The following is a 22,295-nucleotide window of genomic DNA, read 5'->3' as shown; positions in this document are numbered from 1 at the left end:
CCATATTTCCCCAGTTTTCACCGATTTCATCTAAATTTAATGTATATTTCCAATATCCAAACATTCGGTCTTGGCACAACATACCCAGCTCCCAAGACCATTTCATAGAGAGAGTGCTCTGTTTGTGTAGCTATTTCCAATATCCAGTTGTGTTTTTCTGTCATCAATTCTACCAAACCAGACCTAACCTAACCATCCTAACACAACATTAGCTAAATTCATCCACATTATCCTAACCAAAACTCCAAATTCTACTAAATGTACCTAAGCACATCACACAGAGCACGAGTCAACTGTTAGGGTTGTTAATAACTGCTTCCATCTTCCACTCCACCCTGACTTACAGCTGATTTTGCCACTATATTTTTATTGGAAGTGTAATAATTTTAAGTGTAAAAAAGTGTAATTTTTACTAGGTGTTTTCCTCATATTACCACAACTCAACCACCTTGGACCTAACCTCTGATACAACATATACTTAGAAAAGTGTTGATTTCATATATACCTAAATGCCCCGGCCTAACCTAACCTTCAGGGGTCTTTGTTGAATACTTCAATTTCACTGTTAAGAAAAAAGGGCTGTGTTTGGGTATAAACCCAAATTACCTGTACCTAACTGTACTTGCTTGGATCTTTGTTGAATATTATATCTATATTCTTAGAAAAGTAATGTTTTATGGGTGTGAACATAACTGCCCCTCGCCTAACAAGCTTGGATTTATATAGTGTAGCTATATTGGGTAGGAAAGTATTTGTTTTACACATCAACTCAGCCGCCCTGCACCTAACCTCCCTTTACATGACTTCAAATGTATCATATATTTGGGGAGTAAGTATTGTTTGTGCATCAATAAAACCGCCCTGGAAATAACTTCTGATACTTGGATCTTGGTTCAATATTGCATCATATTCTTAGCCATGTTTTTTTCACATCAATACAACCATACGATCCCACCCTAACCATTATTACCTGGGGGGGTTAATGGAAAATGTGTTACTAATGGGCATTTTCTCTGCATCAGTTCAGCTTAACCATCCTTAACCTAACCTTATATACCCGGATCTGAACTCAATTTTACATTATATTTTTCAGAAAGGAATATTTCTTGTTTTTTATTATATTATAAAATTATATGTATGTTGTTGGAGACTTCAACAGGGGGGTTAACTATTGTTTCTATATCTCAGTTACTGTTATTTAACGCTGACACAAGTGAGATACTTGTCAGTTTATACTCTGTGATGTCCCCAGCCTTGTTTCATATGAATGGGAGATAGTGGATTTCATGGATATTAATTAAATAAGGAATAGAGCTTCTGCAGTTCGCCTAATAGTGGCAGTGGATGTTTATGTTACATTGAGGTGGTGTCGGGTGTATGTTTTAGGGAAATTATATATTCAACATATTACCACAACTCAACCACCTTGGACCTAACCTCTGATACAACATATACTTAGAAAAGTGTTGATTTGAAATATACCTAAATGCCCCGACCTAACAGGAGCATTTAGGTATATATCCTCTCTCCTCAGGAAAACCACAGTGGAAGGACCATAATGGAAGGGTCCTCAGGGAAACTATACTTTTGTTTCACATGTCCTGGGTTCGTATCCTGGCCGGGGAGGATTTACTGGGTGCAAATCCTTAACTGTAGCCTCTGTTTAACTCAACAGTAAAATGGGTTCTTGGTTATAAAAACGATTCTTCGTGGGGGTCGTATTCCAGGGAACATAGGATTAAGGACTGGCCCGAAATGCTACACGTACTAGTGGCTGTACAAGAATGTAAGAACTCTTGTATATATAAATAAAAAAAAATATATGCACGATGTGGGGAACTTGTTTGGAGGCTTCAACAGGACGTTGAATAATGATTCTGTGCTAGAAGAGCCAGGTGAGATGAGCGCATACTCTGTGTTGACTCCTTTTGTTTCACATGAATGGGAGGTACAGTAGTGGATTTTATTTCTATAGCTAAATAAACGATCTTTGGCTGGACACTATAGGTATTATGTTAGAGGAGCATAAGTGGATACACTGGGTATTATATAATAGTGGCAGTGGATGTTTTGTTTTATTATCATGGACTAGAAGTAAATAGGAGTTCCTGTATGGTCCCTTACAAGGTCCTTCTGCAATTTAATTTATTATATTTAATATGAAATCTTTGCTAGAAATGATCTTTTGAAAATGGGAAAACAATATGAAATGGGTTTAAATGTGCAATTGCAGAAAACGAGCTTAATGTGGGAAGATGAGGTTAAATACACTATTACGAAAACGGGTTTATTAATGGAAGATTGGCTGGCGTTGTTGAGGTAACAAAAACATGACCTGGGCTACGAGCAATCAGTAGCAGAGACACCTCTAAAATGACTTAGACTATGAGGAATTAGTTGTGAAGGTAACGAAACTGACATGGGCTACGTGCCATCATTCACCGAGGTAACGAAACGAATGTGCCCACAAACAATCACTCGCTGAGGCAACGAAAACGATACAGACTACGAACAATCACACCTCGAGGTAACGAAAAACGAGTGTGTCTACGAGCAATCACTTTAAGCTTCTCTCAGTTATTGTTCGTAGCCCATGGGCTACGAGCAATAATTGAGAAAATCAAAAGTTATTGCTCGTAGGCACACTTTCCACTACTTTCGACATATCTGCAGTAGATATCAGGGTTCAGCCCTTCCCTCTGCATGATGGACGACTCAACATGAGACATGAATACTCCAAGGCATTAATGTCTCATCTTGAGTCGTCATGATTGTTTAAATTTTGCAACAAATTCTTATCTGAGGGAAGGACCACAGTGGAAGAGTTAACAAGACTCTGAGGGAAGGACCACAGTGGAAGAGTTAACAAGACTCTGAGGGAAGGTCCACAGTGGAAGAGTTAGCAAGACTCTGAGGGAAGGACCACAGTGGAAGAGTTAACAAGACTCTGAGGGAAGGACCACAGTGGAAGAGTTAACAAGACTCTGAGGGAAGGTCCACAGTGGAAGAGTTAGCAAGACTCTGAGGGAAGGTCCACAGTGGAAGAGTTAACAAGACTCTGAGTGTTATTAAACTCACTAATTTTTCTTACTTGTGTACACTTGAAATGGAGACTTGGTTCCAGCAGCAGAGGAAGAGGCACCAGCTGTCCCAGCATCTTGGGAAGTGGAAGAAGACTCTCCACCCTTCTTATGCTCTTTATCAATCTTCTCTCTAGCAATCTTGGTCTCTTCTGTACAGGAAGAATGCCATGTTGTTAGCGAGAGACGAGAAAGAGGGAGGAGAGATTGAGTAGAGATGAGGAGGCTCTCACGAACAGTCAGCTGTGTAGGCTCTCAGGGACAGTCAGGTGTGTAGGTTTTCAGGGACAGTCAGCTGTGTATACTCCCAGGGGACACTCAGCTGAGTATACTCTCAGGGACAGTCAGCCGTGTTGGCTCACAGGGACAGTCAGCTGTGTATACTCTCAGGGACAGTCAGCCGTGTATACTCTCAGGGACAGTCAGCTGTGTATACTCTCAGGGACAGTCAGTCAGCAGTCATGCACACAGTCAACAGATGGGAGCATTATTATAATTTGTATCGACAGAGTAGTTGTAGCCAATTACCTGGAGTGAGATATATTGCGTGGAAGTGGACGTGGAGGAACCAGTCTGCCGGCGGGTACTTGATGTAGATGTGCAGCTTCTCGCCCGGGATGCCAAACTCCTTAAACTTTTTCTGCGGGAGACACACATGTTAGACACCACACCTCTCCCCTGGTCACTACCTGCAGGACACACACACATGTTAGACACCACACCTCTCCCTGGTCACTACCTGCAGGACACACACACATGTTAGACACCACACCTCTCCCTGGTCACTACCTGCAGGACACACACATGTTAGACACCACACCTCTCCCTGGTCACTACCTGCAGGACACACACATGTTAGACACCACACCTCTCCCCCTGGTCACTACCTGCAGGACACACACACATGTTAGACACCACACCACACCTCTCCCCTGGTCACTACCTGCAGGACACACATGTTAGACACCACACCACACCTCTCCGTGGTCACTACCTGCAGGACACACATGTTAGACACCACACCACACCTCTCCCTGGTCACTACCTGCAGGACACACACACATGTTAGACACCACACCACACCTCTCCCCTGGTCACTACCTGCAGGACACACACATGTTAGACACCACACCACACCTCTCCCTGGTCACTACCTGCAGGACACACACATGTTAGACACCACACCTCTCCCCCTGTCACTACCTGCAGGACACACACACATGTTAGACACCACACCACACCTCTCCCCTGGTCACTACCTGCAGGACACACACATGTTAGACACCACACCACACCTCTCCCTGGTCACTACCTGCAGGACACACACATGTTAGACACCACACCTCTCCCCCTGGTCACTACCTGCAGGACACACACATGTTAGACACCACACCACACCTCTCCCCTGGTCACTACCTGCAGGACACACACACATGTTAGATACCACACCACACCTCTCCCTGGTCACTACCTGCAGGACACACACATGTTAGACACCACACCTCTCCCCCTGGTCACTACCTGCAGGACACACACACATGTTAGACACCACACCTCTCCCTGGTCACTACCTGCAGGACACACACACATGTTAGACACCACACCTCTCCCTGGTCACTACCTGCAGGACACACACACATGTTAGACACCACACCTCTCCCTGGTCACTACCTGCAGGACACACACACATGTTAGACACCACACCTCTCCCTGGTCACTACCTGCAGGACACACACACATGTTAGACACCACACCTCTCCCTGGTCACTACCTGCAGGACACACACACATGTTAGACACCACACCTCTCCCTGTTCACTACCTGCAGGACACACACACATGTTAGACACCACACCTCTCCCTGGTCACTACCTGCAGGACACACACATGTTAGACACCACACCTCTCCCTGGTCACTACCTGCAGGACACACACATGTTTATATATGAGTTCTATACAGTTATCAATGAGTTAACCACAGTTATAAGTTAAGTGCAAATGAATAGTGGTGTAGATTCAGTGCTTGTGGTGGAAGGTTGTACTCAAGGGGGGGGGAGTAACTCTAGTGCTTGTGGTGGAAGGTTGTACTCAAGGGGGGAGTAACTCTAGTGCTTGTGGTGGAAGGTTGTACTCAAGGGGGGGGGGAGTAACTCTAGTGCTTGTGGTGGAAGGTTGTACTCAAGGGGGGGGGGGAGTAACTCTAGTGCTTGTGGTGGAAGGTTGTACTCAAGGGGGGGGGGAGTAACCCTAGTGCTTGTGGTGGAAGGTTGTACTCAAGGGGGGGGGGGGTAACTCTAGTGCTTGTGGTGGAAGGTTGTACTCAAGGGGGGGGGGGGAGTAACTCTAGTGCTTGTGGTGGAAGGTTGTACTCAAGGGGGGGGGGGAGTAACTCTAGTGCTTGTGGTGGAAGGTTGTACTCAAGGGGGGGGGGGAGTAACCCTAGTGCTTGTGGTGGAAGGTTGTACTCAAGGGGGGGGAGTAACTCTAGTGCTTGTGGTGGAAGGTTGTACTCAAGGGGGGGGGGAGTAACTCTAGTGCTTGTGTTGGAAGGTTGTACTCAAGGGGGGAGTAACTTTAGTGCTTGTGGTGGAAGGTTGTACTCAAGGGGGGGGGGAGTAACTTTAGTGCTTGTGGTGGAAGGTTGTACTCAAGGGGGTGGGGAGTAACTCTAGTGCTTGTGTTGGAAGGTTGTACTCAAGGGGGGGGGGGAGTAACTCTCACAACTTACCTTGGATTTCTCAAGGATTGCCTCCAAAAGCTCAATGTGTCCCGTCCTCAAGTGTCGTAGACTCCTGATCTCCATGTAACCTTTAGGAATTGCCAGGTAGTGAATATATTCCTCCACTCCGCCCTTCTGTACTTTATTCTCCACCAGATAAAAAGGATATTCGTTATCCTCTGTACAGCGTATGATTCTCTCGTCAGTAGGGATGCCCTGGACGATGTCACGAACCCAGTCCAGATTGCCTTTCTGCAAGACATTAATTAGTATATGTGACTCCTTTTATCATGTGTGTGTGTACTCTCCTTTCCCACATATCACCATGTTAACCCGTGTATGTAGTCTACCTCTACCACCACAACCCGTGTATGTAGTCTACCACTACAACCCGTGTATGTAATTTGAACATTAGCAGTGGTTTCTATAATTTAGATCCAGTTTTGATTGATCAGTTAATAGGCGATTTGAGTAGAATCATTGATAAACATTTGTCTCACTAATACTGTGTTAATATCCATTATGTTATTATTATCAATAGGCCCATAGGATGCAACTCTAATTTTATACCCACCCAAACCCATTCATATATTTATCATTGTACTTCACTTCACTTCACCTCTCTCCTGCCTATATATGTCCAAATCTATGTACATGTAACTCCACCTTCTATAGATGTATTATTAAATACGAAAGTATTTAAGGAAATTCCTGTTACAATTCTTCCTCCGTGGTCTGACACATTTTTCATCACGTGTTAATTTTCGTGATTTACACACACACACACACACATATATAATATATATATATATATATATATATATATATATATATATATATATATATATATATATATATATATATATATATATGTATGTATGTTGTGACGATAATATCTCTTTCAAGAGAGATTGAGCCTGCTCTTCCCTATATCATTCACGTCATTCTACAAGTACAAGATACTATATTGAAGATACTTCCACCAGTATCGCCAAACGTTTTGCCCAGGAAGCAAAGCGTACCTTGCACCACCAGACACGCCGGCTCCTCCGCCCGTCGTCAACGAGCAAAGTACCCATTCTCAGCCTGCCTGCTCCTGATTGGCTGGTGTATCGCCGACCGCCCCCCTACCTGAGTCGGCGTCTGGGCCAGCTCACGCCTTACTCCTCAGAATATCTCTGTGCTCTTAGGAGTTGACATCTCTCTCTGGTAGACAAAGCCCTGGCTGTCGTGTACTAAGGGAGGTGGCAGCTTTAGCCAGTATTCTCAGCACCTGATTATATTATCATTATTGTCTTGCACTTCATTTTATATTAGAGTAAATTTTACATTTATTAATTATTCATGTTGTTTTGTTTGTTGACTTGTTTTGAATTTTACGTAAGCCAAGGGATTGTCTTTGTTCATATCTTGTTTTCTAGAGTAATTAAAATTTCATTGTTTATATTTTGTGTTTTGTGTGTCTTCCCATTACCTTACCACAGACAAACAGGCAAGCAGTCTCTTTTTTTTTTCTGTAAATGTGACAAGGCATTGCCACCTGCCATTGGAGGACTGCCGAACATCAACACTCCAACACTTTACCGTCACATTTCATGGGGGCCTGTCCAAAGAGCTTCACTCAGGTACTAGTACCAGACCGTAAATTTGTGGTAAGCGTACTTGGCTTTGGTACAGTAGCTTTTCACTATTTTCAATATTCAATTTTATTTTCATATGGTGCTGTGTGTATTGTGCATTCCGAGAGTAGCATATGGTGAAGGTGAGACAACTTTGGATTACGTGGTGACTGTAGTCCTCAGTCATTCTCTTAGTTGGTCATCTCTCCCTCCGTGTTATTACTCGTGTTTACCATCTTTTGTCCCTAGGATATTTCTCATATTTTAATTTCACCATGTTTCGTCTCCAAGCTTTCCGTGTAGATCCAGCAGGTGAAATAGGGAACTTAAGTCGTGCCAAGAGGACTGAATTACAAACTCTTGCACATGAGTATCAACTAGAAGTTCCCCATGGAGCTAACAAAAATGAACTGCATAACCTGTTACTGGATCATCTCTTAGAGGAAGGTAAGATTGACTCTGAAACTCACGAAACTTACTCTATTGCAGATAAACCTGATTTGGCAACGATGAAACTCAAACTAGAGCTTGCCAAGATCGAACGAGAACAACAAATAGAAGCTTTACAAATAAAAGAACGAGAAGCTGCAATGAGGAAAGAAGAACAGGAACGTGAAATCGCCCTCAAGGAACGAGAAGCTGCCTTGAGAAAAGAAGACCAAGAACGTGAGATTGCAATACTCCGTGAACGTGAGCGAGTACAGCTTGAAGCAAAACATCGTCACCTGGAGATGCAACGCGAGCATGACAAACAACAAGCTGCTATGGCTATGGAGTGTCGTCAACAAGAACTCGCGTTGGAAACTACACACCTCACTCAACGCCAGCAAGCTACCGCCAGTCTTCCTGTAAGTTTCAATATCTCACATGCAAGTAAGTTAATGTCACCATTCGTAGAGACAGAAGTCGACGTATTTTTCACCACCTTTGAGACCCTTGCTAATCAACTTAGTTGGCCTGCCAACCAATGGGCTACCCTTCTCAGAGTCCATCTCACAGGTAGAGCTGCAGTTACACTCAGTACTTTGGCGTCTGAGAATGATTACCAGACTCTGAAACAAGCAGTGTTGGACGCCTACCTTCTCTCCACCGAAAGCTATCGAAGAAAATTCCGTGACCACCTAAAGGCAAGTACCACTACCTTTCTAGAATTTGCTAATACCAAAAGGAGATATTTTATGAAATGGCTGGAAGCAGCACATGTCTCTACCTTTGCAGAACTCGTCAACCTCATGCTAGTTGAAGAATTCTTGAGGCGTGTGCCTCCTCCTGTCCGTTTATATTTAGCAGATAAAGAAGAGACCGACTACCTAAGATGTGCTAAGTCGGCTGACACTTACAGCCTCATCCACCGGCTGACACCAGAACCACCTTCCAGTAAGAAGTTTTGGTACAGTTACGAGAAAGTGAGTACCGATCAAGCTGGCTCGCAATTGTACTGTAAGTATTGTAGACTCTATGGACATACCATAGATAAATGTGGCAAGTCTCAATACAAAGATAATACTGAATCCACTAAACCCAAACAGACTCCTCCAAGTCCGGTAAGCCTGTGATGAATGTTGGTGTTCATGTTAATTAAGGACTATCTTACAGGTAACTATCCACAGTCTCTGTACCTAAAGCCTATTAACTCCACTGACGTCAATGAGATAATCCTTTCCCTTACAACCAAGTCTGGTGCCCTTGAGGAGATACCAACTTTAATTTACAAAAAAGCCTCCAGATCTTTAGCCCCTGCTATTGCTTTGCTCTTCAACAAGTCACTTGAACTCCAAACCTTTCCAGATATTCTAAAAAAAGCGAGAGTAACGCCTGTCCACAAATGTGGTGACCCCACAGATGTTAACAACTACAGACCTATATCAATCCTGCCAAACTTGTCAAAAATTTTTGAAAAACTTATATATAAGCAGCTTTACTCATATCTAGCCAAACTCAATATACTTAGCCCTTGCCAATATGGCTTCAGACCCAAAAAAAGCACTAACGATGCACTTATTAGTATGCTTAACTCGATTCATACAGCTCTTGATAAAAAGGAGTTCCCTGTTGGGTTATTTGTGGACCTGCGTAAAGCTTTTGATACTGTCAACCACCATAACCTTCTTCTTAAATTACATCATTATGGAGTCAGAGGACACTCCCTACAATACCTCGAGTCCTACCTTACTGACAGGCTCCAATATGTTTCTGTGAATAATACAATTTCTCCCACCCTACCCATCAGCATTGGTGTTCCTCAGGGCAGCATACTTGGCCCTCTCCTCTTTCTCATCTACATTAATGACCTTCCAAATGCCTCCCAACACCTCAAACCAATTCTATTTGCTGACGACACAACCTTCATTTACTCCAGTCCTGACCCTCTTGCTCTAAATGCCACAGTAAATACTGAGCTAAATAAAGTCCATCTTTGGCTAACTGCCAACAAACTCACCCTTAACATTGACAAAACTTTCTATATTCTGTTTGGCAATAAATCCTCTAGTCATATAAATCTCAAAATAAACAATACCCAAATTTGTAACAAATTAGATGGCAAATTCCTTGGCATTCTCATTGACCACAAGCTGAATTTCCAGGGACACATTCTAAATATATCAAAAAAAGTTTCAAAAACTGTGGGCATTCTTTCTAAGATCAGATATTATGTACCACGCCCTGCCCTGGTGACTCTCTATTACTCCCTTATCTATCCTTATCTCAACTATGGTATTTGTGCTTGGGGTTCTACTACCCAAAATCACTTACGTCCTCTAATTACCCAACACAAAGCTGCTATTAGAACAATATCCAACTCTGGCCCCAGACATCACTCGGTACCCCTACTCAAATCTCTGAATATGTTAGATATTAAGTCACTGCACATTCTCTCATGTGTATTATACATATATAAAACGCTAAACTATAATGCCAATCCTGATCTTAAATCTTCATAGAAGGATGTAACAGAACCCATGAGCACTGTTACGTACCCTTATAAGATACGTAAGTGAATATATTAATATGTACATTTATAATTGTATGTAAATTACAAGCATGTATATTGTATACTTATGTTCTATGCAAATGCACATTCATGTTAGTGTTGGCGTTAGGCCCAGCGTATCGTGGGAATGATTGTTTATTTCTTTGTGTGATCAGTTTTCCCACGGGAACTAATGATTTATATGTGATCATAAGAGGGTAACAGAGTGAAATAATAATTGAGTGAACTGTATCTGGCAAATTGTCGTGGGATCGTCCGTTGCTGGGTGTGCATGCCATTATTTCTTTCTGTATGCATATTTTAATTACTATGTAAAGAAACAATTGCTTTGTTTGTCTATATCAATATGTACTAATTATTCATTAAGTTAGTTTAAGATTACTCTTGTCACAATGTAGTGCTCCATTGTTGAAATAATAAATATTGTAACTTTGGCAATTTATTCGCGGGGCAAGGCAATGTGTTTTTTGACTCGCATATTGTAGTTCAGTAGCTAAGCAGAAACCAGGGAGATATCATCTTGGAGTTAAGTCATTCTTTTGTTCTAGCCATATAATTATTCTTAGTATTGATTTAATGTCTGGAAGTTACAGTGATATTTTTAATGTGATATATTGTGACCATATAATCATCTGTTTGCCTTTGAGATTTATTTAATATAAATTATATATATATACTTAGTATCTTTATTCTTCAGTCCTATGAAGATTCTATTTTATGCTCATTACCCATTAAGGGGTTATACTGGTGATTCGCTATTGAGAACAGCAGTTGTGTCGTATCCCTAGACTTATTAAAGTTTGGCTGCTGTAGGATCACGAGCCGTAACGTACGATAGGTAACAAAGAGTTATGGGGGCCTGTGCCGGGATATATTGTCCCATTTTTAACTTAACTATGCTAATCTAACCTTGCCTTCCTAGGTACCAGTGTCAAGTGTCTCTGTGTGTTTCTTAAGAACTATTCCATGTGCCAAGCAAGCCTTCCTGTGTGTCAAGTAACAACGTTTCACGATTTTGAGGTAAGTCATCCTATATATTTTGTTTGTGCAGTGAGGCCAAGCGAATTTTCAGTGTGGTGACAATTTTACAGTGAAGTGTAGTGCAGTGCCATTGTGTTAATTATTTTTGTGAATTAAGTGCCAAGTGTTAGTAACGATGGAGGAGAAAGTTGCAGCGTTGGTGGCTCACCCAGACTTTGAAGGGATTCAGAACCTTAAAAAGACTGAGTTAATACAAATGGCAAATCATTTGGATTTGACCGCCAGCAATAGAATGGTTAAAGCCCAAATATTGAAAGTCATTGTGACGCATTTTGTTGAGAATGGGGAGTTAGGTGAAGAAATTCTAGAGGAGTTAAGAGAGGAGTCGAGTGATCAGATGACGTTAAAGCGTCTTGAGTTAGAAGCTCGCCAATTAGAGCTTGAAGCTCAAAAAGAACAGAAAATATTAGAGGCTGAAGCTCGTCAAAGAGAGATTGAAGCTCAACAGCAACAGCAAATATTAGAGGCTGAAGCTCAGCAAAGGGAGCTGGAGACTAGGCGTTTAGAAATTGCGGCACAAAACCAGAGAGGTTTAATTGAGTTGCAACTTGAAGCCACAAAGAAGCAACAATTAGAGATTCAACAACAAATGGCTGACACTAACTTCAGGCTTGAATCACAGCGTATGGCAGCTGGGCATGGAAATACTAGTAATGTTTCAACAAATAGTGATAATAATCCCATCAGGATGAATAAGTATATAGAGTTGCCCAAGTTCAATGAGGAGGATCCTGAGGTTTTCTTTGCACATTTTAATAAAATTGCCATCAGTATGAACTGGCCAAGGGATCAGTGGGTAGCCATTATGCAGTCTCAATTCAAGGGGCGTAGTCAGGAGGTTTTCACATCCCTCCCTGACGCTCATAGTTTTGATTATGACTTTGTAAAGAAAAGCATCCTCAATGCATACCAGCTAAATCCAGAGGCACACAGGCAAAAGTTCAGGAACCTAAGGAGAATCAAGGATCAAACAATAGCAGATTTTACTCGTCAGAAGACGAAATTTTGCAACAGATGGTTAAAGTCACTTGCAGTCACTGATTTTGATGCTCTAAAGAATCTTCTCATAATGGAAGAAGTATTGTCCTGTCTTCCAGACCAGTTGTCTACTTTTATGGCAGAACAAAAGAATGTAACCGATATTGATGAGCTGTCAAAGCTCGCGGATGAGCATGAGTTGCTGACTAAGGCCCCGTTTACGGCCACTTCACCTAAGTCTAGTCGTAGAGTAAATTTCAATGCTCACCGTACTCCTTATCAGTATAAGTCTCCTCCTGGTGCGACAGTTACTCCCGTGAACTCTTCTCTTACTAACCCTAAGATGGTTACTCCATTGCCAGGATCATCTAAGCCTAGTAATGCTAATTCTAAACCGGCAGTTGGTTATACCAGTGTGTCCACTGTCAAACATTGTACCCATTGTAAGAGAAGGGGGCATGTGATTTCTTCATGTTTTAGTTTGCATCCTGAACTCCGACCAACTGGTCTTATTATGAGTAAAGGAGTGCAACCTATTAATTCTTCATGTATTACAGTCAGTCCCAATTGGATGGCTGAATTCAAACCCTATATGTCCACAGGTACCTTATTATGTACTAATGGTAGACATAAGACTGTTCAATTACTCCGTGATACTGGAGCTTCACAGTCTCTTATTACCCAGAAGGTACTTGATGATGTTGACACCCGAGATCTGGGTGAAGTTGTGCTTCTCCAGGGTATTGCCGGAAGTGTGCAACCAGTGTCCTTATTGCAAGTTAACCTTGATTCTAAATATACTTCAGGATGGTGTAATGTTGGTGTAAGTAAACAACTGCCCATTCCTGGGGTAGACATTATTCTAGGTAATGATTTTGGCAACCAAATGGTTGTAGGGCCAAAGTGTCCCATCATGTTAACTAAACCCCATAATGTATTAGCTCAACCGGAAGCAGATGATGATATTATTTACCCTGCTTGTGTTGTTACTAGATCAATGGGAAAAACAGGTGAGAGTAATCCTGTCTTCACTAAGGTTGCTGATCCCAAGACCAGGACCCCTTCAGTAAAGGAGTGGGAGGTGGATCTTGAGGATTCTTTTATGACTCGACTGGATGATGAGAGTGAGGTCGTAGTAGAAGCCCCGCCGAACCTAAATCACAAGGAAAGTGAAGGTGAGGAGGCTGAACTATCTGTACCTTGCCCGCTTGTCTCCAGTGCGCCAGTTGTCGAGAGTGAGGCCGAAGTAGCTATGACTCCATTTTATTCTGATCAATCGGGAAAAGAGATCAAGCTACTAGGTTCTTGCCCGCTCGCTGCTGAGTCTGAGTCATTGCCCTTAAGTGTTGTACAGACTACTGATCCTAGTTTAAGTAAGTGTATTTCTGAGGCTCCTGATAATATTGATGCATTGGAGGAAGGGACGGGTTTCTTCTTCAAGGATCGACTTCTGATGAGAAGGTGGAGACCCAAGGGAACTCCCTCTTCAGAGGATTGTGAGATTAGAACCCAACTCGTTGTCCCCAATGATTATCGTAGGCAGGTCCTGCAGGCTGCACATGATGATCCCATGGGAGGTCATCAAGGTATCACGAATATGTACCATAAGATAAGTAAATATTTTTTCTGGCCAAAGTTAAAGAAAGACGTGGTCAGATATTGTCATAACTGTATACCCTGTCAAATTGTTGGTAAACCAAATCAATCTGTACCTAGAGCACCATTGCAACCTATTGTAGTTCCTGATGAACCATTTACTCATGTTGTAATTGATTGTGTGGGTCCTTTACCTAAGACTAAATCGGGTAACATGTTTTTGTTCACTCTCATGTGTATGACTACTAGATTTCCTGAAGCTTATGCTCTACGGAATACCAAGGCTCATAATCTCATCAAGTGTCTTGAAAGATTCTTTTCGTTGTTTGGAATGCCTAGAGTTATTCAGAGTGATAATGGGGGAAATTTTGTTTCTAAAGTTTTCAGAACTTTTTGCGAATCCCGAGGGATTCGGCACAAATTGTCCAGTCCATATCATCCCCAAAGCCAAGGTGGACTTGAACGTTTCCACCAGACTTTGAAACAAATGCTGAAGACAACCGGAGAAACTCATCCACGTAATTGGGATGAGAATCTCCCCTTTGTGTTGTTTGCTGCTAGAGAAGGGCTACAAGAGTCATTGGGCTGTTCACCCTTTGAACTAGTGTTTGGTCACCAAGTAAGAGGTCCTCTTAAAATGCTACAAGAAAAGTTGTTGGGAGATGTCTCTGTTCATCAGAGCGGATTGTACTTGAGTGAGGTCAAGGCAAAGTTGTGTCGGGCTCGTGAGTTGGCGAAAGAACATCTGGGAAGGACTCAACAAGCCATGAAAGTACGATATGACAAGAAGTTCAAGGCTAAGCTAAGGTCGTTTGATGTCGGAGATTTGGTGTTGGTGTTGAAACCTCGTATGGGGACTTCCATGTCCCATAAGTTCGCAGGACCCTACCAAGTGGTAGACAAGGTGGGAGACCTAACTTATAAACTAATTAACCCTAATCTTTCAGAACCCCAAATGACTGTGCACATTAACAGATTAAAAGCTTATGTTGGACCTGGTGTAGTAGCTTGTTTTAGTCGGGAAGAGTTACCACCTGAGGATAATTGTAGTGAGGGACATGTTGTTAATATCCCACTTCTCAGTTCCAGTTCCAATGGCAGGGAGATGCTATGTCATTTACAGGAGGAACAACGTGACGAGTTCCAGGTTCTGCTGGACAACCATACATCTCTGTTTGGGGAGGTTCCTACCCAGACCCACCTCATCACACACGACATTCAGCTCCTGGACAGCACCCCCATTCGACAACATCCGTACCGAGTGAATCCCGAAAAGAGGAAAATTATGCAAGCAGAAGTGGAATATCTGCTCCAGCATGATTTCATTCGGCCAAGTCAAAGTACTTGGAGCTCTCCGTGTTTGTTAGTGCCAAAACCAGATGGAACCTGGAGATTGTGCGTGGATTACAGGAAACTGAACAAGAACACTACAGTGGACGTTTTTCCTTTACCCTTGTTGGAAGAATGTATAGAGTCCATAGGTCATGCCGAATATGTAAGTAAGCTTGATTTGTCAAAAGGGTATTATCAAATTCCATTAACAGAGTATGCTAGAGAGGTTACTGCTTTTGTTACACCTGATGGTGCGTATGAATTTAATGTCATGCCATTCGGTTTGAGAAATGCACCTGCTACTTTTCAAAGACTTATGAATTTCTTACTCAAGGATGTGCCAGATTGTAGGGCCTACCTTGATGACATTGTTTTGTACAGTAAGAATTGGGCCGATCATCTCTTAGGCCTTAAGAACTTGTTTACAGTGTTGGAAAACGCAAAGTTAACCATAAATATGAATAAGTGTAGTTGGGCAAGAGGTACGATAACTTATCTTGGACACGAGGTAGGCCAAGGTAAGATTATCCCCTTACAAGATAAGATTCAAGCCATTGTGGACTACCCAGTGTTGACCAATAAGAAAGGAGTCCAACGGTTTATTGGTATGTGTGCATACTATAGGCGTTATTGTAGAAATTTTTCAACAGTAGCTGCTCCTTTGACAAACTTGTTACGCAAGCAAGTAAAGTTTCAGTGGACACAAGATTGTCAGAATGCTTTTCAGAACCTAAAGGGCATATTGTCCACCTCACCTATTCTTGCTAGTCCCCAATTTGATAAACCATTTATATTACACATTGATGCGTCAGATGTTGGGATAGGTGCTGTGCTTATTCAAGTTGGTTTAGACCAGATTGAGCATCCTGTGTATTACTATTCCAGAAAATTTAATGCAGCTCAGAGAAATTATTCCGTGGTAGAAAAGGAGGCGTTGGGTCTTATATTGTCAATCAAGAAGTTTGAGATTTACTTATCAGGAAATAAAGTGTTAGTATTTACAGACCACAACCCCCTTATCTTTATAAATATGATGAAAGTCAAGAACCAACGAATTCTGCGCTGGTCATTGTTTTTGCAGGAATTTAATGTAGAAATCAAACATATTCCAGGCAGACAAAATGTTATTGCTGATGCTTTGTCAAGAAGTTTTGATGTACCATAAATGAAATGTTTCTTTTTACTTAACATTTTTACTTCTGAAAAAATGCCATTGATCTTCAATCCATTGCATTTTTTTTCTTGGAGGTGGAAGTGTTACGTACCCTTATAAGATACGTAAGTGAATATATTAATATGTACATTTATAATTGTATGTAAATTACAAGCATGTATATTGTATACTTATGTTCTATGCAAATGCACATTCATGTTAGTGTTGGCGTTAGGCCCAGCGTATCGTGGGAATGATTGTTTATTTCTTTGTGTGATCAGTTTTCCCACGGGAACTAATGATTTATATGTGATCATAAGTGGGTAACAGAGTGAAATAATAATTGAGTGAACTGTATCTGGCAAATTGTCGTGGGATCGTCCGTTGCTGGGTGTGCATGCCATTATTTCTTTCTGTATGCATATTTTAATTACTATGTAAAGAAACAATTGCTTTGTTTGTCTATATCAATATGTACTAATTATTCATTAAGTTAGTTTAAGATTACTCTTGTCACAATGTAGTGCTCCATTGTTGAAATAATAAATATTGTAACTTTGGCAATTTATTCGCGGGGCAAGGCAATGTGTTTTTTGACTCGCATATTGTAGTTCAGTAGCTGAGCAGAAACCAGGGAGATATCATCTTGGAGTTAAGTCATTCTTTTGTTCTAGCCATATAATTATTCTTAGTATTGATTTAATGTCTGGAAGTTACAGTGATATTTTTAATGTGATATATTGTGACCATATAATCATCTGTTTGCCTTTGAGATTTATTTAATATAAATTATATATATATACTTAGTATCTTTATTCTTCAGTCCTATGAAGATTCTATTTTATGCTCATTACCCATTAAGGGGTTATACTGGTGATTCGCTATTGAGAACAGCAGTTGTGTCGTATCCCTAGACTTATTAAAGTTTGGCTGCTGTAGGATCACGAGCCGTAACGTACGATAGGTAACAAGCACCACACCAGAAATAAATACAGTTTTGATATTCCTAGAGTACGTCTTAACCAAACTAGAAATGCTCTGCAAATCAAGGGGCCCAGAATGTGGAATGACCTTCCCAACCATGTTAAAGACTGTACCTCTCTCAACCAGTTTAAGATAAAAACTAAACACTACCTAATAAATTCCCTGTAATCTACCTCACTCCTCTATTGTCAACCCATGTCTGTTATTTTTTTTTTTTTTTTTTTTTAATCAACACTGTTTGTCAACCTATTGTATTTGTGCTGCTTTTTCAGTCATGTTCCCCCTTTTTTTATCTTTATTTGTATTTGTTCTCAATACTTTTTATTCTTTATGCTCAATTAGTATTAAGTTCTAGATATTTATGTTTTTCTTGCCCGAAACGCATTGCGTAATAGTGGCTTTAGGCATTGTATGTACTAGCTCTATCTATATATCAATCCATTAATGTAACATCACTTGTATGTATATACCTTACCTGAATAAACATCTGAATCTGAATCTGACATCTAATGATCTTTCTCTCTTCAGTAAACACCTGTATCCTGGAACTGTCTCTACCAACGGTTCAGATCCGGAGGGACGTTTCAAACTGAAGATCTTCAGGGACACAGCGGCTCTTCAATCAATTATTTTGAAATCAGCTGTGCCTAACATCACCTACACCGGGGAAACCGTCTTCATCACTGACCTCACTGCTACCACTCCTTATCCTCTCGCCAGAGTCCACCTGGATTGTCCCTTCGTGAACGGAGAAGTCCAAGTCGCCATCAGGGAAAAGCCTTTTCCCATGCCTGGAGTGCAACTTCTCCTGGGCAACGACTTGGCAGAAGATCTGCAACCGACCAACCTGATCGTCATGGACAAACCCCAGGTGTGTATCTCTGTGACGGATAATCCCATTTTTGAGTATGTTCCAGCAAAGGTTCAAGAGAGTGATGAAGTTTCTCCTCCGGTTTTAGTGACCACCCGTGCACAAGCTGCACGTCCACAGCCAGCTGACTCTACTGCTACCGCTGTCCCTCAAGACCCTCAGAAACTACCCCCGAATCTGACCACGTTGGAGTTCCGTAAGTTACAGAGGGAAGATCTTACCTTGACACCATTATTCTTCCAGGCTGAGACTCAACCTGCCAGTATTCCTGGGTTCTTCCTAGAGAACGAGTTGCTCTACCGCAGATACAGACCCAGTAAACTGAAGGAGGAGGACGATTGGGCCAACGTCGAACAACTAGTGATTCCTGCCAGCCTGCAGCCCACTATTCTACACCTGGCCCACGGAGCACTCTCGCACTACGGATTTAACAAGACCTACCATGGAATCCGTCAAGACTACTACTGGCCAGGTATGGTAAATAGCGTCAAACAGTGTCATACATGTCAGATGGCAGGTAAACCGAACATCTCTATCCCCAGAGCACCACTGACTCCCATACAGGTGCCTGCGGAACCTTTCCACAGACTTATTATAGACTGTGTTGGTCCTTTACCTCGGATCAGTTCTGGTAACGCCTATATACTAACCATCCTGTGTCCTACCACCAGATTCCCCATAGCAGTTCCAGTAAAGAACATTACGGCTGCTACGGTTGTGAAACACTTATTGAAGATCTTCACCCAGTATGGATTTCCAAGGGAGGTTCAGAGCGACTGTGGCACCAACTTCACCAGTGATCTCTTCAAGAGGACACTGGAAGAGTTCAACATCACACAGGTATTGTTCAGCCCATATCATCCTGCTTCACAGGGTTCTCTTAAGCGTAGTCATCAGACTATTAAAGCACTCCTGAAGAAGTTTTGCAATGAAACCTCTAAGGATTGGGATAAGCAAATAGATTTAATAATGTGCATATTTAGAAGTCTTCCGCAGTCTCCCAAAAGCAAGACTGCGCAGGGAAATAAGAGCAACAAAGCCCCTAACAAGGCATCCATCCCGACCAACACTGACAGCCATCGTGTTTCTCCGTCTGGAAGCTCTGGGGTCCGCGGCGGCGGTGCTGCTCTCCCCTCTACCCCATCACTGAGCCAGGGAGCGGTGTCCTCTCAATCCTCTCCTAATTCCACGCTTCCATCCTACTTTACGAAATTCAAGCGTGCTTCTGGTCCCTCACTGGATTTCCCTAACTGGGCCGAGAATCAGTGGTTTAAAAAGTTGTGTCTAGTCCTTGAGACTCAAAATACGATCATCCTGAGTCTTCAAACTGAGAATCAAGCGAACCTCGTGAACCTTCATCAACAACAACAAGAAATAACCCTTCTCTGCGAGGATATTAGAAACTATAAGGCTAGCCAAGATCAACTCCAGCATGACTTGAATGATCTCCGTGAGGAAAACATTCGTCTGAAAACTGATGAAGTCATAAAAAAAACAAGAGGAAGCTCTCAACAAAATGACTGTATGTATCAGTACATTATCCGCCCAACATTCCATCTCCCAGGATGAACAAGATCAGCAAAAGTTGCTCGACTCTGTTGTTGTGTCGTCCCAAGATATTCCTGTGGAACGTGAAGGTAAAAAGTGTATTGAAATAGCTCATGCTCTCATATAAGGCGAATTGTGTATTACTCTAAATAAAACAGACATTATTGCTGCCTACAGAGTAGGCAAAAAGAATCCATCAGGACAAAACCAGTGAAAAATTCGCCTCAAGCTAGCTTCCCAGTCCATAAAATCGCATCTTGTCCGGACAGCTGTATCCCAACGAAAGGGAATCTACATCAACGAGTGATTGACTAGAAAAAGACAGCAACTCCTCCACCGCCTCCGTCAAATCCGTAATCAAAACCCAGATGCGATTCATCAGTGCTTCGTTAGAGATGGCATGATTAAAGTGAGAAAGACCTCAGAAGGTAAAATGTTTACAGATGTTAATGAGGATAACCTCAACACTTTCCTCTCCCAATATGGTTTGTCTCACCTTGTTATCACTCTCAATGAGTCAACATAATTAAACCCCTTGTTACCTAGTGTGGGTTAGGTATCCAAAGTCTCTTTGTTACACTTTTTTAATTTAAATTTTAATTTAATTTATTTTAGTCATTTATTGAACTTAATTAATTGAGTGCATTAATATTTTTCTTTAGTTTTTACTATTTATAGGATCATAACTAAACTATTTATAGTTAATAATCATTAGATTAAACTAGCCTATGTTTATTATTCAACTTTTTTCTTTGCTTTCATTTATTACCTAGGTTGCCTAGCCTCGCCATGCTCCCTTACTCCATTGTACCCCTGGCTTTGCTTGTGTCTCAAAATGCAAATTATTACTTACAGTGTACCTGAGAGTACTTGTAAGCAATCTACCTCATTTTTCTTTTTTTGTTCATTTTGTGTTTGTCTTGTATAATCTTTTTTATATATTTATTTTTCCTCCCTTTTATATCAAAATTTTATTTTGTAATTGCCATTCTTGCCTTGTTTTCCTACAACCAGCCTTCTGATGCAAACAAGTATAGACCCAGAACTACACCTCTTATCCACTATCTATGACAATCTTTAATGATCAAAATTGCAGATATTTTACAGCACATGATGTAAACAATGTATTAACACATAATCACAATATCTCTGTAATTTCATATGCAGGCGATGAGTCACAATAACGTAGCTGAAGTATGTTGACCAGACCACACACTAGAAATTGAAGGGACGACGACGTTTCGGTCCGTCCTGGACCATTCTCAAGTCGATTGTGATGAGGACAGGTAGGGACAGGCATTAAATAGGCAAGAGAGAGCTGAGGAGGAAAGTCAGGTGTAGGGGATAGTAGTAATGAGAACTGCAGCAGGCCTATTGGCCCATACGAGGCAGCTCCTGTAATTTCTGTAATTTCCTGAATGTAATTTCCTTTCATCTCTGTAATTTCCTTGAATGTAAGATCACTAAGCAAACACTTCGATGAATTTAGTGCCTTGATTGAAACTATGGACAACAAATTATCTTTTATTATACTTACTGAAACGTGGTTAAAAGAGGATACTACTCAACTCTTTAACATGCCAAACTACTCAGCAATTCACAACTGTCGACCAATTCAGAGAGGTGGTGGTACTGCTCTTTACTACCACCAAGAACTATCATGCTTAAAAGTAATTAGAACTAGAGACTACTGTGGGGAGTATATCTTCGCCAGCTTCAGAGTCAAGGGTGCTGAGTCTGTCCTGACTGTGGGAGCAGTCTATAGAATTCCTAACACTGATGTGTCCGAATTGAACTCTAACCTTAGAAATCTAATACTAGATAACAGACTGAATAAAAACCATCTAATTATCGCAGGGGACTTTAATAATCTCCAGATCTCCAGATCTCCAGATCTCCAGACCTCCAGATCTCTAGCCCCTGCTATTGCATTGCTCTTCAACAAGTCACTTGAACTCCAAACCTTTCCTGACATTCTAAAAAAAGCAAGAGTAACCCCTGTCTACAAATCTGGTGATCTCACTGATGTTAACAACTACAGACCTATATCAATCCTGCCTAACTTGTCAAAAATATTCGAAAAGCTAATCTACAAGCAGCTTTACTCTTTTCTAGCCAAACACAATATACTTAGCTCTTGTCAATATGGCTTCAGACCCAAAAAAAGCACTAACGATGCACTTATTAGTATGATTAACTTAATTCACGCAGCTCTTGATAAAAAGGAGTTTCCTGTTGGGTTATTTGTGGACCTGCGTAAGGCTTTTGACACTGTCAACCATCAAAACCTTCTTCTTAAATTACATCATTATGGAGTCAGAGGACACTCCCTGCAATACCTCAAATCTTATCTTACTGACAGGCTCCAGTATGTTTCTGTGAA

General features: G+C 41.5%; 1 protein-coding gene across 1 annotated transcript in view; it reads right to left on the bottom strand.

The window, feature by feature from the left end:
• The window catches only part of LOC123772615 (uncharacterized), a 71,506-nt gene that overhangs the window by 18,337 nt on the left and 30,874 nt on the right, over positions 1-22,295 (bottom strand). The window contains exons 4-6 of the mRNA XM_069303598.1: positions 5,808-6,050; positions 3,609-3,720; positions 3,092-3,232 (exon numbers count right to left, since the gene is read on the bottom strand). Coding sequence (XP_069159699.1) covers positions 3,092-3,232; positions 3,609-3,720; positions 5,808-6,050 — 496 coding nt within the window. The remainder of the gene's footprint in view (positions 1-3,091; positions 3,233-3,608; positions 3,721-5,807; positions 6,051-22,295) is intronic.

Source organism: Procambarus clarkii, chromosome 50 (assembly GCF_040958095.1).
Source record: "Procambarus clarkii isolate CNS0578487 chromosome 50, FALCON_Pclarkii_2.0, whole genome shotgun sequence".
Taxonomy (NCBI): domain Eukaryota; kingdom Metazoa; phylum Arthropoda; class Malacostraca; order Decapoda; family Cambaridae; genus Procambarus; species Procambarus clarkii.
Note: the sequence above shows the minus strand (reverse complement) of the source record. Positions and strands in the feature narration are given on the sequence as shown.